The sequence below is a fragment of the Chiloscyllium plagiosum genome, chromosome 23 (assembly GCF_004010195.1).
Source record: "Chiloscyllium plagiosum isolate BGI_BamShark_2017 chromosome 23, ASM401019v2, whole genome shotgun sequence".
Taxonomy (NCBI): Eukaryota; Metazoa; Chordata; class Chondrichthyes; order Orectolobiformes; family Hemiscylliidae; genus Chiloscyllium; species Chiloscyllium plagiosum.
The window spans coordinates 36,666,323-36,684,234 of record NC_057732.1 but is presented as its reverse complement, the minus strand read 5'-3'; the positions used below and the strand labels follow the sequence as shown (position 1 = coordinate 36,684,234).

General features: G+C 40.9%; 1 protein-coding gene across 2 annotated transcripts in view; it reads right to left on the bottom strand.

The window, feature by feature from the left end:
- shank3a (SH3 and multiple ankyrin repeat domains 3a) overlaps positions 1-17,912 on the bottom strand; it is a 1,030,755-nt gene that overhangs the window by 94,806 nt on the left and 918,037 nt on the right. For both annotated transcript variants that reach the window (XM_043713933.1, XM_043713934.1), the window contains exons 20-21: positions 10,688-10,711; positions 1,957-2,084 (exon numbers count right to left, since the gene is read on the bottom strand). In XM_043713933.1, the coding sequence (XP_043569868.1) occupies positions 1,957-2,084; positions 10,688-10,711 (152 nt within the window). The remainder of the gene's footprint in view (positions 1-1,956; positions 2,085-10,687; positions 10,712-17,912) is intronic.

Genomic DNA, 17,912 nt, shown 5'->3' with positions numbered 1-17,912 from the left:
TGGATTCACTACTGGGCATTTGTGCGACCATATGATCTAGGAGAGAAATAGGCCGTTAGGCCCATTGAGCTTGCTACATTAGTCAAAGCGATCCTAGCTGATCTGGCAATCATCAACTCTACTCTCCTATCTTTTCCCCATGAACTTTGATTCTCCAACTTATTAAAAATCTTCCATCTCAGCCTTGAATATATTTAGTAATCCAGCCTCTACAGGTGTCTGTGATAAACAACTCCAGAGATTCACTACCCTCAGAAAATAATCCTCCTCTTCTCTATTTTAAGTAGGTGACTCGGAGATTATACCCTTTGGTTCTAGAAACTCTCATTAAGAGAAAAAAAACATTCAGCATCTAGCTTATCAAAATCCCAAAGAATCTTATACATTTCAATAAATTCATCTCTCAATTCGTCTAAACACAAATGAGTACAGGTTCAACTTCCATTGATTAAAAAAAATCTCTCCATGCCCCTGGGTTCAACTTCATGAACCTTTCTGGACCGATTCCAATGCTATTATCTATCCTTAGATAAAGGTATCAAAACTGTTCACAATTTTCTAGATATGGTCGAATTCGTGCCTTATATAATTTTAGCAAGACTTTTCCCTTTCTAGATACTTCATTCCCTATGAAATAAAAACTAACATTCTTTTTGCCTTCTTTCTTAAGTGCTGATCTCGTATACCAGCTTTTTGTGAGAGGTAGAATTTAAGGAAGAGCAGTGTTTAAACTATAGAGTTATATATTATTTCCTAGTTATCATTGGTTAAAGATAAGATTTTCATGAACAGTTATTTTCTTGTTAGGCACAGAAATATGTTGAATATTTGTTTTAACCTAAGTTGATGGTCTGATACTTTGAATAGTTTGACTAAATCTTTTCACAGTTGTGAGGACTCCGGGAATGAGGGTGGCTTGATTTCCAGAGCACTCCCCCAGTGAATTGTGACAATGAGCCAACTTCTCCATAAAAACAGCCCAATGTTCCATTCCAGTTTTGCCTCCTAATATTTGACTCCAGATCTGTTCTCACCACAGCAAAATTGACTCTCCTCAAGGTGAATATTTTTACTTTACATAACTCCTTGACTTTTTCCATAGCTAACCTAAGAACATATCCCAGATCAGTCCCTGAATCAAATCCAGCAATGCTTGTTGTGATGGAAGCATGCTGCTCAGCAAAATACTGCTTAACGCATTTCAAAAACCCTTCTAACTGTCCATCTTTTACATTAGTACTATATTAATTTATACCAGGATAATTAAAGTTCAATATTGTTGCTTATCTACTGATTTTGCATCTCTTTGCAATATACTTATAAAGATCTCCTTCACAGTTTGTGGCTTATAGAATATAATGAGTTGTTTACTTGAATTATTTCTGAATTAATCTCTTTTAAAATATGTTCTTCAGATATAAGTACATTAAAATATCTTTTTAAAATGTTCTAATGCTGATGCCTGGGGAACATGATGATATGCTCCAGTTCAGTCTTAAAAACAATGGCCTATAAAACTCCACTTGTTTCCCTTGGCCATTTTGATTTGATGCCATCACTGTCCCTTTATTTCCAGGGGCTTCAGTTGCAAACAAATTAAGTCCTGTCAGGCATTCTAAGAGCTGTCCTGTCATTACTATATTGAACCTGATAAATGTCTGGAGAAGCTGGCTTGGAGCATGTCCACTCTTGCCTGATTGGCTAGTTTTGTTGAGGTGTTGCTCTTTACTGGCTGTCTGCTTGCACACCTTGAATATCTAGCATGTGTTCATGCCCTTGCTCTCAGGGAGTGGTCATTCTCAAAGTAGGGAGTAAGCCAGAGAAAATGCTCCTACACTTTCTCTCTTATTTGCTAGGAGCGAAGGAGAACTGAAACCACGCTTTTAATCCCTGTATGTTTTTATAATACTGATGCTCAGAACTAGATACAGTGTTAAATGTGAATGGGTTTCTCACACTGATCTCTGCTGGCGTGATACGCCTGCTTGTAGGCCGCTGTTTGACTGTTGCAGCTCGCGAGTCTGCTGCCACATTCTCTGTCCTGGCTGACCGATCAGCTGCTGCAAGGATCTCATCCAATTTTTCTAAAAACAAAATTAGAACATTACATAAGAAAGGATAGAGAGGAGAGAATTTTGGATCAGAAGAGAAGGTATTTCAGGAGGTAGCATATAATATCAGAAAAGACAGGACATTGTTTTTGAAACCACAGAATATGACATCATTGAAGAAAGGATATTATGTCAGGAGAACAGGATATTGCATCACAAATGATAGGGTGTAACATCCTTTCTTCTTTGATGCAATATCCTAGGCTGTAGATTCAAATCCCATTCGAGAAACATGAGCACATTATTTAGGGTGGCAGTTCAGCGCCATACTGAGGACTGCTGCATTGTAGAAGGTGATATATTTCAAATTAGATACTAAACACAAAATGTCCTTTTTGAAAGAATAAAAAATGTCCCATGACATTGTTCAAAGAAGGGCAGCGAAGGCTCCCTCATTTTGTTGTCAAACTTTAACACATAAAATAGACTATCAGGTTAATTCTATCTACTTAGGTTATAGGAATGTGTAAGTTGGTAGTTCAGTTTTCTACATTACAGTACTTGAAAGGGACTATAATTCACAGCTATGTCACTGGGCCTCAGGGTGTCCTGGGATTGTGGATGCTCCCAAAGCTGTGTTTTCTCTTTTGGATAAAAAAAAAGATGAATGACAATAAGTTCCAGGGGCTAGTAAGTTGGTAACTAGAAGGTATCAGTGAAAGATTGGCATCAAAAGACCAAAGTTTAGATCAGAGTGGTGCTGGAAAAGCACAGCAGGTCAGGCAGCATCAGAGGGGCAGGAAAATCGACGTTTTGGGCAAATGCCCTTCATCAGCCTGAAACGTCGATTTTCCTGCTCCTCGGATGCTGCCAGACCTGCTGTACTTTTCCAGCACCATTCTGATCTAAACTCTGGTTTCCAGCATCTGCAGTCCTCACTTTTGCCTATCAAAAGACCAAAGGGTGAGTGAGAAACAATACTTTTGTGCAGTAGGTTGTAGAGACATGGAATGCAGGACCATAAAAATGTGGGAAAGTGGAATCCAGAAAAATATTCTAAATGGGAAGGAGAAAATATGTGAAATATGTAGGTATAAAATAATCTGGAGAAATTGCAGGTTGAGTACATTCACATAGGTGGAGGGTAAATGGCTAACTGTGCCACATAATTAATTAGTTCTGATACAAATTCGACACCAACAACTTTCTCTGCATGAAATTATTTGGACTGACTATACCTCCTCCTCCAATGAATTTGTTTCTGGATGCAGGTCTGTTGACTAATATGGCATAATATGGATTGTTGATTGTACTTGTCTGTTATCAACTTCCAGTGTTTAAGTCACACAAACAAGAAGCTGTAAAGCTCTAGGTGGGTACAACCTTAGTAGTGGTGTGAGATGTGTTCTTTGAATGTGAGACCCAACAAGCAGGGAGTAAGTATTTCTGTTCCATTAAACCCATTTAAAAAGATGTTTATCGGAGTGATAATACGCTGATTGGATTCAAGTAGCACATGTCATTCAGATACCTGTAGATGTAAATCACTCTATGATATCTCACTGAAACAAGGACTGTTCCTCCAAACACTATCACACTACTCAAGGTTCAGTGCAGGTTAGTTGGTTAGTTACAGAGTGAAGCTCCCTCAACATCATAGCAGGAAATATTTTCTTTGTCGCATCTTCATTACTTAGATCTAAACTTTGGGCTCCTTCAGCCAACCATCAGCCTTTCTTCTTTGGAACACCTGATCATTTCATCCAACTCATTTTCTACAATCTCAAATGCAAATCATCTCTTGTCCAGCTCTGAGCTATGTGGACTATAGCAAGATTTGTGGTTGAATCAGACAAGAAATCCAATGAGAAAGATATGGGGTCAGAGTCCCTGTGTATATTTAAGATTGAGATAGATAGGTTCTTGACCAGTAGAGAAATAGAGGGTTACAGAGAAAGGACAGGAAAGTGGATATGAGGAATGTCAGATCAGCTGTTATCTTATTAAATGGTGGAACAGGCTTGAAGGGCCAAACACACTACTCTTGCTCCTGTTTCTCATGCTTTTTTATGGTGAGGCCTATCTGAATATCAAGAGCGCATCATACTTTTGCTGTATGGTCTGCCAAGTTTCTCGCCAGGCTGCAGCAAACTGCTAATTAAAATTTTGGACACCACACACCAATAACTCAGGGCCACATGCACCCCCCCTTCATGGACATTGGTATCTAATATGTTCCAGCCTCTAAAGACCCCTCAGAGCATATCTCTAATCTAAGTACATTATGCTTCTGCACTTCACTGCTGCCACCTGGGCTGTAATAGCGATCATTGCAATACTGCAGCAAGGACACTGTGGTCAGGGACATGTACCCAGCTCATGGACTGCATCAAGCTGCATTGCTGGCCTGTTGGCTTGCTATCACAGTCACAACATACTTGCTTGTTTACAGCAAATGTTCCCTCTGAGCACTCGAAGCACTGTACATGCCGATGTTTGGGCCAAGGTCATTTTGGACATTGACTTCCAGTTTTGTAAGTCACTGCCGTGCACGGACAAAAGTCTGTGCAGAGGAAAACAAAAAGTGGGAATGTAGCTGAAGCATCACTGCCTTGTCTTCCTGTTTAGCAGGAAGATTGTCATGGTTATCAGCAGTCATTAATGAAATCAAGGACAGCCTCCAATACCAATTTAGGGGCTTGGATATAGTCAAGTGGCACGGTGGCACAGTGGTTAGCACTGCTGCCTCACTGCGCCAGAGACTTGGGTTGAATTCCCGCCTCAGGCGACTGTCTGTGTGGACTTTGCACATTCTCCCCGTGTCTGCGTGGGTTTCCTCCGGGTGCTCCGGTTTCCTCCCACAGTCCAAAGATGTGCAGGTTAGGTGAATTGGCCGTGCTAAATTGCCCGTAGTGTTAGGTAAAAGGATAAATGTAGGGGAATGGGTGGGTTGCCTTCGGCAGGTCGGTGTGGACTTGTTGGGCCGAAGGGCCTGTTTCCACACTGTAAGTAATCTAGTCAAGTCAGTCAGATTCCTTTCCTCAAGGCGTGGGAAGCTGAACTTCGAGCAGCTAACCACCCTTCATACTGGCTTCTGCCCTAATGAGGGCTGTTTTCCTTCTGGAATGAGAGAGGTGCAGATATTAAGGAACATGAAACTGGGTGGCACTGCAGTTATTTTCCATGCAGATGGCAGGTGACCAAAGCCAGTGAATCAGTATAGCAGGTATGTGGGCTTAGTGGTGACAGGGATTGGGTTGGGTGAGAATGAGTGAGGCAAGAGAGAGACTGGTAGCTAGGTACAGTAGCAGAGACAGAATGAACATGTGGTGTTGCAGAAAAAATGGTAGCACTTACACGGGTGGAGCAGAGAAGGCTATTGACATTTTTCTTATACATTTCGTTCTTCCTCCAGATGCTGACACTGCACTAACCCAGATGGCCAGGCTGGCATCGTCTGGTGTTGTCTCCTGTACTCCTATCCTAGGGCAAGAGGCCTTTTTTTGTCTGTATCACTCTATCCAGCAGGATCCCCAGGTGTCTTCCTGCAAAGCGGGGCGACCATTTTTCCTTGTATGCCATGTTTGGAGTAAATGTAAGGAGCCATGTGGGGTAGCTCTGGACTGACAGTGCTTGTCTTGGAGCAGAGTGGGCTTTTAAAGATGATGCATATCTGATGAGTGGCAAGTTGTTCCTAGTATGGCACCTGGTAAGATGGGACTACAATTGGACATGTGGCAGGTAGTTAATGAGGCACATTTGGTAAGGTACAGTGCAAAATCTCATTGGGCCATGCAGTGATAATCCCTCCAGAAAGCTCGATGCAACTTGTATTTAGCCACAAACATGTAAGATTCACCCCATAAAAATTAAATTAAAAGGACAAAACTGTGTCCGTCTGGTCAGTTGCAGACTGAGTCTTTCTTCCATACATCTTTCAATCACTACTTTCACAACGAGATTTTATCCAGCTCCTTCATGGATTTGGTGACACTATCAATAGCCAATGTTCCTCTGGACTGTCTGTCTCTGACAGATTAAATGCTCTCCCCTGAGGTGAGTTTGGTGACAGGGAGGCATTTAACCAGGCAGGTAGGTGGCAAGTGAGGACCACACTTCTCACATTCCTCTGCCATGATTGAGTCTGGGTTGTGGAGTCTCATGGACAGTTCATCACCCATTACCAAATAAGGCCTGTCCATGGATTATCAATACCCACTTAAGGACCAAATCCTGCTCCTTGTGGTAGGCAAGAGACTCGCCATGTGTAAGCTCAAATAGCAACCAATATTGGGTTTGCTTGTGGGCTACAAAATCGAGGGGTGGGTGTTGAGGGTATGTGGAGTTGTGAGATGGTTATATGAGGTTTGTTCAAAGGCATTCAATGCCTGATTGTAGAGTTTGGCATCTGGAAGTTGGGGTTACCCACTGAGAATCATCATGACCCCTATTCCAACATTACTCACCTATGGCTGGATTCTCACTGATCTTGGGCCTAATTTGGATGCATTGTTGACAATGGCCTCTGTTCAGACTGATTCAACTGAGCAGTGCAGAGCTCCACAGCTTGTAATTATCTGGTAACTCTTGCGGGCAGTATTTCTGTCCTGTGATCTTCGGGAAATACCATTCATAATGATGGGCCTCCTAAGCACTTCACAACCAATGAATTACGTTTTTTGAAGTGCAGCCTTTGTTGAAGTATAGCAGCCAATTTGTACATAGAACGTTCCCAAAACAGCAATACAATGATGATGAGTTGATCTGTAATTTTGATGTTGATTGGGGGTTCAATATTGACAAGGTCATCAGAGATAACTCCTCTGCTGTCCTTTGAAATAGGATCATTTGCCACCATGTGACAGTGCGGATGGGGTCTCTGTTTCATATCACATCTGAAAGATGGCATCACTGACAGTGCAATATTCCCTTAGTACTGCAGTGGACTGTCTTGCATTTATATAAATTCTTTAATATCTTTAGGATGTCCTGAATGCTTTACAGCCAATGAAATTCCTTCAAAGTGTTCTCACTATTCAAATATAAGCAATGAGGTGCACAGCAAGGTTCCACAACAGTAGTGTGATAATAACCACATTCATCTGAGATTAGATTAGATTCCCTACAGTGTGAAAACAGGTCCTTCAGGCCAACACATCCACACCGACCCTCTGAAGAGTAACCCCACTCAGACCCATTTCCCTCCACACTGTGGGCAATTTGGCATGGCCAATTCACCTGGCCTGCACATCTTTGGACTGTGGGAGGAAACCAAAGCTCCCGGAAGAAACCAACGCAGATATGGGCAGAATGTGCAAATTCCACACAGACAGTCGCCCGAAGCTGGAATCAAACCTGGGACACTGGTGCTGTGAGGCAGCAGTGCTAACCACTGAGCCACCGTGCTGCCCATGTTTTATAATTATGTAAACAGGCTATGATTCCAAGGAAAACTTGCCAGCTCTTTTTAAAAATGATATCTTGGGATTCTTCAGAAATATAAGACAAGGCCAAATGAACCTCAGTTTAACTTCTTCTCCAAAGGGTTATATAAATATAAATGGGTCCTTTCTCAGTGTTTGACAGAGTCATTAGGAAGTCCAGACAATTTTCTCTCTTCATAACTCTGGTCATCATAAACATTCAGAGAAAACCGAATCTCACAAGGATATCTGCTGGGAATCAGCTAATTCAATACATATCAGACATAGAGACTAGGAAGATCCGAGCTTTAAAGTTTAAATGTTACTCTTGGAGCAGAGTCTTCCCAGGCTTCAGGGACCTGACATCAGTGTCAAATAGTAGTCAACATGCCATTGTGGGGACAATCACCTGGATGTGACTTTTATATAAGATAAGACTTTCAGATAAGAAAGACAGAAGATGCTCCAAGATAGTAATATCCTATTTCAATTTCTTAAAAAAAACAATTAAAAAAAGACTCAGCAGACAGACCACTGTAGAGGGGGTGCCATACCTCAGAGAAGAATATGTCTACAGTTGAAGCCAGGAAGGCAGGGAAAGCCTCACAGTTAACTTGGAAGTGCTGGCAATTCTGAAGAAGGGACACTGGATCCAAAACATTAACTCTGATTTCTCTCCACAATTGCTGCCAGATCTGCTGACCTTTTCTAGCAATTTCTGTTTTTGTTTCTGATTGCGAGCATCTACAATTTTTTTGGGATGTTTTTTGCTAATTTAGTAGTACCTGCTTTGTCTAACTTGGACAGTAAAGTTTTGTTTGAAAAATGAAATTTTGTGGTGTAATTCATTCAGTTAGTAGCTGGGAATTACTTTTCTCTGAGATTACAACAATCCACACATCTATACACATCTCTCTTTAATAAATTTAATGACTGAACAACTTAAAAGCTCATTGAATGTAGACTCAGCATGTTTAGGTAAAGAAGCTGCAAAGTCAGGTAGTGAAAACTAGTCACCATTTCACTTTTTAAATAAATATAGAATAATTCTTCTTCTCAATACTATAATAAGTGGTACTCAGTGGTACACCAACTGTACATCATGCTGTGACATATTTATATTATTTGGCATTTTTTCAGGCTGTCATGATGCGTTCATTATAAGATGATCTGTTTGTATTGGTTCTCTTGATTCCCTCTCTCTCCTCCCAATTGCGTTTTATTTCTCAATTTTCTTGGTATTTTTAAAACCAGCTTCCTTTTCATTTTAGCTTGCGCCATCCTTCCTCTTCCAACGATCTATCTACTCTCACCAGTGGAACAATTCATTCTTATTCCCACTTCTCCCTGCCTTGTCCCCATCCCAGTTTCCCCCATCTCCATTGATCTGCCTACCTCTTATGAGTTCACCCTCATTCCTCTGGTTCTAGTTTCCATCCTCTCCTGATTTCCTCTTTCCCAGTTCACTGAATCTCTCCAGATCTCCTGTGTTCCTCTCTGGCTTTTATTTCAAAGTCCCCTGGATCTGCTGTTCAACTCCCCACTCCCATTCTGGTCATTACTTTCCTACTATCCTTTAATCTCCTTGTCCTAGTTGGCCATTGAACCCTTTTCCCCTCAGCCTTTAATCACCTCATTGAGACTCTTATCTTCAGTCTTCATCTATTTTCTCCCTTTTCTATCTCCCGCTTAGTTTAAGTATCAGTTTGACTCAGTTAGCAACACGCTCAATTTAAAGTCTTCTTCAAATAGTTTTCACTGGAGTTATGGAAGATGGTTGGGTGAACGCTGAGTAAGAATTCACCTCCATAATCTGGGCTGACAGTCTTTATGGTCCTTGGCTGAAGCACAAAACCTTTGCTCTGGTGGATATAAAAATGCTGTGAAACTGTGTAAAGAAGAGCAACAGCTGGTGTCCTGGTGAACATTCCTCCCACAAACAACATTATGAGAAAGATTATCTGAACATATACTTATTGTTTCCTGCATGTTCTAACCAAAATCATTTTCTCATGCAATATTGGAAAGACAAAGGTCTCCTTGTGCAGCATGCCAAGGCTTGGCGCTGATTCAGCTCTGCTAAGTAGGGCAACGATGAAGAGTCAAGTTCTCATACTGCAGAATACAAAGTCAATGAGCAAGGCTGTATAGAGTATGACACCATGTAATGGGGATAGATTCAGTCGTGTAGGAAGTTAAGTGAAATTGCAGAGTTTACAGATGTAAGGTCTGAAACTAAGTTCTCATAGGTCCCAAAATGAAGGTCTGAGGCTTATATTTTAAGACTGCAGGTGAAGGACATGGACCCAAAATACCAGATACCACCAGGAAGACATCTTGGAATCTCTTGGAGATGTCAATTTACTGAGAGGCAGACTAAGTACTTTCAGTTATATTGCTTCAAAACTTTCATGTGCAAGCACCCCATGTGAGAGTTCAAAGTCTTGCCTTAATGTGAATTTCAACAACTGACCAAGTTCATTACTATCATGCATTCAGCACAGATTGGGAGGAAATGGTGGTAATTTGCAAAAGTGTGGGTCAAATTTTATTGAATTACGTCAAACAAATGATCATCCTCAGGAAGTGTGTTACACAAAATAATGCAAAAATTTTTCCTTAGTCTCTGAATTGGACCCAAAATTTGAAGTCACAAGCACAGTCTTAGAGACACTAACATGCTATTTCTTTGGAAGAAAATTAGAGGCAGCACACTCAGCATTCATTTTTAATTTCAGAGAAAATCATGTTAACAAGATTCTTAGGGAACTGTCAAAATCTCTTTTTTCTTACCTCCTTCCTTTTGCATCAAACCAGGAAAAAAATGAATTGATCCATCAAATCCATTCATACATAACCCAAGAGCACTCTATTTTAACATGGACAGAACTCACCGATTTATTCGCCTTCTACTGCCCACGTACACTTCATATACAGTCTACCCAGCCATTTCCTTACTGTGCCAGATTCTATTTGTGACAGCAGATTAAAACATGTTTATAATTTTGACTTCACACACTGAAGAAACCGTTCCACCACCCAGAAATCAAGAGGTGGAAGAAATGGTGGGAGTGGTGGCAAATAATGAATGTTCTCTTAAAACTTTACAAGTACCACTCAACAGAAGCATGTACGGTCAACACAGCACCAACACACAAAGCACCACGAGAAGTAAAATGGCGTTTGTTGTCAGGTTTTAAGAGAACAACTTACCCGTTTTCCTTCTGCGTACAGAGGCTTGGAAAGAAAAGAATCGGAGCGTTAGGATGGAATGGAGGAATGAATGGCAATGTCACAAAACTGAATCTAGAGGAAAGGGTTAGTAATTTATACAAAAAAACACAGAACATTCAAGTTATAGAGACAAAGCACATCCCAGACAGAGAACTGTGCCAACAGTGCAGGACAAGGAACAACAAAACTACTTGTAATATGATTGTTTCCACTTCATATTCAATATCTTTCTGTTTACTAATGTCATGTCGGTGAACTAAAGTATTAAAGAATTTCTTGGTATACCTCAGAGACAAGGGCCTGGAAGATGCAAACAACCAACTCTTCATTCTCAAAGATCGGCTTGTACACACTCCCTCATTGAGGAGAAACATGGCAGGGAATGAAAAAAGAAACTTTGAGGGATGTTACATAAAACTGAATCAGTGATGATCAAACTACCAAAACTTAAATCTGCAGGAAGGTTAGAAGACTTCCTCCAATTGCTGGGACATTTGTTGAGTCCCATACCTGAATGTAAGGCACTTCAACCCTCAACCCCATCCATCCCACCTACCTCTTCTATTCTAAAAATAAAATACATACAAAAACACACACAACTTTTGTTTTTTAAAAATTTGATCACAGGGTATGGGCATCACTGGCTAGGCCAGCAGTTATTGCCCATTCCTGATCACCCAGAGGCAGTCAGTAAACTACATTGCTTTGGGGTTGCAGTCACATGTAGACTAGGTAAAGGGATAGACAACTTCCTTCTGTAAAGGATATTTATAAACCAGATGGTTTTCAACAACAATCAACAGTGGTCACCATTAAGCTAGCCATTTTTTCACGACTTTTTTTTTATTATATTCAAATTCCAATATCTGTCATGGTGGGATTTTAAAGTTAGCCTTGGGTTTTTGATTACTTGTCATTACCTTTGCACCATCCCCACAATAGTGCACTCACTTTCGAAGAAGAGTCATTTAATTTATTTATTTAAAATAAATAATTGCTCTTGTTAAGTATAGAAATCTAACCTGTGTTTTGTTAGCCAGATTTTATCTGATAGGTGAACTGGGGACTTTGATACTCCAATGAGCTGTGACACCTTACTGAAGACAGTAATTAACATTGATGTGATCTGAATATTACCTGCCACTTATTAACCACAGATTGAATATTGTGCCAGTTTGCTGCATGCAGGCAGAGACTGCTTTGTTATGAGTGAAGCTGTGAACGATGTTCAACACTGTTATCGCTAACAAGTATATCCACTTCTCAGAAGCTGGTTGGGACCAGGAGACTAACTTTAAGAACTCTTGCAGTGGTGTCCTTTTTCTCTTACCCTATGCTCATGGAGTCTTATACTCAAAAGATTCACAGGCCGACTGTTCTCTATAACATACAAAGGAGCCCATTTTCTAAAATATACATTCTTTAAAAAAATCCTTAGGAAATACACAACAACAGCTATTTTCTGAACATCACCAATATCTTTTAACTTCCATTATATTGCTAGGAATTTTCTAATTTCTATAATGGTTCTATTTCTCTTCACTGTTATGATCTCCATAGAAAAAAATTCAAACTTCCCAGCTAATAAATAAGATAATGATACAACAATGCCATGAACACAAATCATAACCGTAGAGTGAACTTTTAGATTAGATTAGATTACAGTGTGGAATTCAAACTTCCCAGCTAATAAATAAGATAATGATACAACAATGCCATGAACACAAATCATAACCGTAGAGTGAACTGTAAGATTTAGGAGCAGAATGAGGCCTTTTGGCCAATCAGCTTTATTCTGTCATTTGATCAGATCACGGCTAATCTGATAATGATAATTTCACCTTCCTGTTTTTTGCTCAGAACCTTAGATCCTTTTAAGTGATTAAAAATTGCTTTCATTCAATCCTGAACAATGCCACCTTTATTGCCACCTGTGGCAAAGAATTCTGCAGATTCACTCACTTTGAGAAGAAATTCTTCCTCATCTATTTTAAATGGGCAATGCCTTACTCTGAGATTATGCCTTTTGGTCACACATGGGGAAACAAATTCTCAGCAGCTATCATGTCAAGCCCCCATAGAATCTTGTATATATTTCAATAAGGCCACCTTTCATTGTTTTAAACTCAAGTGAGTGCAGGCCCAAACTATTCAATCTCCCTTCATAAGTAAAAACCCTCCACATCTGAAATTAACTTAGTATTTTTTTTCTGGAGAGCCTCCTTTGTCATTATTATAGTATCATAGAATACCTACAGTGTGCAAGCAAGCCATTTGGTCTATTGACTCCACACCGACTCTCTGAAGAGCATATCTGACCCTATATCTTTCTTTAGATAAAGGTCCAAACCATTGACAATATTCCAGGTGTGGTAAACTAGTGCCTTGATAGTTTGAGCAAAAGTTCCCCATTTGTACACTTCATTTCCTTTGAAATAAAAGCTGATATTCTAGTTGTCTTTCCTGTGCTGAACTTGTTTGCTACCTTTGTTTGATTCATGCACAAAAACCTCCCAATTCCTCTTTGAGAGCTTTTGGCAAACTTTCTCTATTTAAGTAATATTTATTCCTCTATTCTTGTTGCAAAAGTTCATAACCTTACATTTTCCCATGATATATTACATCTGCTAAGTATCAGGTCCTAGGTGTGAGGCTGAACCTGAACTCCTAGAGATGTCCACAGGTAAAGGGATAGCTGGAAAATGGGAAGCCGACAGAAATCAGATAACGAGAATCCAGAGAAAGTATATTCCTGTCAGGGTGAAAGGAAAGGCTTGTAGATATAGGGAATACTGGATGACTAAAGAAATTGAGGGCTTGGTTAAGAAAAAGAAGGAAGCATATGTCAGGTGTAGAAGAATATGAAAGCAGTAGGAGTATACTTAAGAGGGAAATCAGGAGGGCAAAAAGGGGACATGAGATAGCTTTGGCAAATAGAATTAAGGAGAATCCAAAGGGATTTTACAATTACATTAAGGATAAAAGGGTAACTATGGAGAGAATAGGGCCCCTCAAAGACCAGCAAGGCAGCCTTTGTGTGGAGCCATAGAAAATGGGGGAGATACTAAACGAGTATTTTGCATCAGTATTTACTGTGGAAAAGAATATGGAAGATATAGAATGTAGGGAGATAGATGGTGACACCTCGAAAAATGTCCATATTACAGAGGAGGAAGTGCTGGATGTCTTGAAACACATAAAGGTGGATAAATCCCCAGGACCTGATCAGGTTTATCCTAGAACTTTGTGGGAAGCTAGAGAAGTGGTTGCTGGGCCTCTTGCTGAGATACTTGTATCCATAGTCACAGGTGGGGTGCCGGAAGACTGGAGGTTGGGTAACGTGGTGCCACTGTTTAAGAAGGGTGGTAAGGACAAGCCAGGGACTATAGACCAGTGAGCCTGATGTTGGTGATGGGCAAGTTGTTGGAGGGAATCCTGAGGGACAGGATGTACATGTATTTGGAAAGGCAAGAACTGATTAGGGATAGTCAATATGGCTTTGTGCGTGGGAAATCATGCCTCACAAACTTGATCGAGTTTTTTGAAGAAGTAACAAAGAGGATTGATGAGGGCAGAGCGGTAGATGTGATCTATATAGACTTCAGTAAAGCGTTTGACAAGGTTCCCCACAGGAGACTGGTTAGCAAGGTTAGATCTCACAGAATACAGGGAGAACTAGCCATTTGGATATAGAACTGGCTCAAAGATAGAAGACAGAGGGTGGTGGTGGAGGGTTGTTTTTCAGACTGGAGGCCTGTGACGACTGGAGTGCCACAAGGATCGGTGCTGGGTCCTCTACTTTTTGTCATTTACATAAATGATTTGGATGTGAGCATAAGAGGTATGGTTAGTAAGTTTACAGATGACACCAAAATTGTAGAGGTGTAGTGGACAGCGAAAAGGGTTACCTCAGATTACAACAGGATCTTGATCAGATGGGCCAATGGGCTGAGAAGTGGTAGACGGAGTTTAATACAGATTAATGCGAGGTGCTGCATTTTGGGAAAGCAAATCTTAGCAGGACTTATACACTTAATGGTAAGGTCCTATTGAGAATACCACAGTTGTTTATAATCTGGGATTTTCAACAATTTTTTCTGGGATTTGGAGACTCCTAGTCTACCCAATATTTGCATACAGATGGCTGTCACTAATAGTGGAAGCAGCTTGCACTTTCTTTCTCGTAAAATAATTCGAGCCCCCCCCTTTCAATTCCTGTCAAACCACCCAGGTTAGGCAGTAACTTCATTTTATTTTACAGACAGCCCCAAAACTTATTAATCTTATACAGCACACAACTGGTTGCAGGTTCTGATCCTATACTCAGAGGTTCCTTTCCTCTCTAATGTATTAATGGGCTGATCCTTTTTAAGTACAAAACACACACGAATGGCTGCGCTTCCCACTAAAATTATAGTGAATGCTACTTCAATATGCACAGATGCTGCAGTGCTTTCCAAGGACCACTCACCAAGCCTCCTTAGATAGCACCTTCACACCTGCCCTCTGCCACACAGAAGGACGTGGGCAGCAGGTGCATATGACCACTATCAATCTCCTTTCCTAGCCATTCAATCTTGGAACTACATCACCATTCTATCACTGTCACTGGGTCAAATTCCAAGAATTCCCCCCCAACAGCACGGTGGGTGCACCTGCACCCCAAGAACTGCAATGGTTTAAGGTTCACCACCAACATCTAAAAGGTAATTAGGAATGAGGAATAAATGCCATTCTTAGCAACAAGACCTATCTCGTGGGTTTGCATATAAAATTTAAAGGTATGGTAGTTTCCTATAAGAGACATGGGCTCCAATTTCCTTTCAAGAAATAGGGTCCACAATTTCTTGTCAGAAGCTGCTTTTCTTCATAATTTACATAGGGCTGTGAAGCCCTTCTGTGAGCAAAGGTGTAGCTGTTCTTTTGAATAGTCAATGGGTCTGCTTTTTTCCCAACACTGCAAGCAAGGTTTGTTGTTCCTCCTCATGGACTCAGGGGACAGGTTTTCATTCCACGTTTGGGAACCTGATGCCCGAAACATTTCCGGATCCTGACCTTATGCCAAAATAGTTCCGGTGATACAACGCAATTTTAGCAGCAATCACAAATTGGCTGAGATCCAAGTTTGGAGACCATCTCGGTGCATTGGTCACACTTAGAAAGTGGGTGCTAAACTTTGATAGGAGAAAGTGAGGACTGCAGATGCTGGAGATCAGAGCTGAAAATGTGTTGCTGGAAAAGCGCAGCAGGTCAGGCAGCATCCAAGGAGCAGGAGAATCGACATTTGGGCATGAGCCCTTCTTCAGGAATTCCTGAAGAAGGGCTCATGCCCGAAACGTCGATTCTGCTGCTCCTTGGATGTTGCCTGACCTGCTGCGCTTTTCCAGCAACACATTTTCAGCGCTAAACTTTGATAGACAATTTAAAAGGCAAATAGCAGCCAAATCTGAGCTTGCCATTCGCTTTGCAAATGGGTTTCATATACTTATAAGGTTGGGAAACCTCTAGGGTTTTGAGGTAAGCTATTGTCTTACCTTAGGTCAGGGCATTAATAGGACCACAATTATGGAGGTGACTGTAGGCTTCTGGTCCCTACATCCACTTGTTCCTATTATCTACTCTACTCTTAACAATCTCAAAAACCTCCAACAAGCCTGTCAAACATGATTTTACTTTAATAAATCCAAGTTGACTATGCCCAATCAGTTCATTATTTTCTTGTTTAGTTATCACACTCGTATAATAATTTTGAGTACTTTCCCAAATCTGATGTCAGGCTAACTGATCCGTAGTTCTCCATTTTCTGTCTCCCTGCTTTCTTAGCTGGTGGGGTTACATTTGCAACCTGTAGCCACCATTCCCGAACCTATAGAATTTTGAAAGACAATCTCCAATGCTTCGCTATTTCTACAGCCCGATCTTTCAATACTTGAGGATGTAGATCATTGCATGCAGGGATATATCAACTTTCAATCCCATTAATTTCTTCTGTACCATTTTTTATTAGTACTAATTTCTTTCAGTATCTTATTCTCAATAGTTCCTAGGATCCCTATTATTATGAGAAATGTCTTAAATATCACCCATGAAGATTGATATAAAGTAATTGTTTAGCTTCTTTATTTTCAATTATTAATTCTCAAGCATCTGCATTTAATGGATTCATTCTTGCCTTTGCTAATCTTTTCCTTTTACATCCTTCAGAAAGAAGCTTTTACAAACTGTTTTAATGTTTCTTGTTAGATTGCTTGAATCAACAATACAAAGTAGAGCAGGTGGAATAACAGTATTGTCACCAGACGAGTAATTCAGAAACCATTGTTTTCTAGAGGATAAGGGTTGGACTCCCACCATGAGAACGGTGAAATCTGAATTCAGTAAAAATGTGGAATAAAAAGCAAGCCTAACTGTGATCATGGAGCTATTATTAGATTGTTCTAAAAGCCCATCTGGATCACTAATGTCCTTCAGGGAAGGAAATCTGCCATGCTTACCTGGACTGGCCTACAAGTGATTCCAGACCTAATCAATGTGGTTGACTTTTAAATGCCTTTTGACTGATTAGGGATGGGCAAGCCAAGGGCACTCTTATCCAAGATTGTCAAGGCCGTGGCTGTCATGTCAAATTGAAAAAAGCAAACATGGATTAACAGCAAATGAACCAAAAACGTGTGTACAAGGCCTCTGTTCTCAGCAGGAGAAAGTGAGGACTGCAGATGCTGGAGATCAGAGCTGAAAATGTGTTGCTGGAAAAGCGCAGCAGGTCAGGCAGCATCCAAGGAACAGGAGAATCGACGTTTCGGGCATAAGCCCTTCTTCAGAAATGAGGAAAGTGTGCCCAGCAGGCTAAGATAAAAGGTAGGGAGGAGGGACTTGGGGGAGGGGCGTTGGAAATGCGATAGGTGGAAGGAGGTCAAGGTGAGGGTGATAGGCCGGAGTGGAGTGGGGGCGGAGAGGTCAGGAAGAAGATTGCAGGTTAGGAAGGCGGTGCTGAGTTCGAGGGATTTGACTGAGACAAGGTGGGGGGAGGGGAAATGAGGAAACTGGAGAAATCTGAGTTCATCCCTTGTGGTTGGAGGGTCCCTAGGCGGAAGATGAGGCGCTCTTCCTACAGCCGTTGTGTTGCTATGGTCTGGCGATGGAGGAGTCCAAGGAACTGCATGTCCTTGGTGGAGTGGGAGGGGGAGTTGAAGTATTGAGCCAC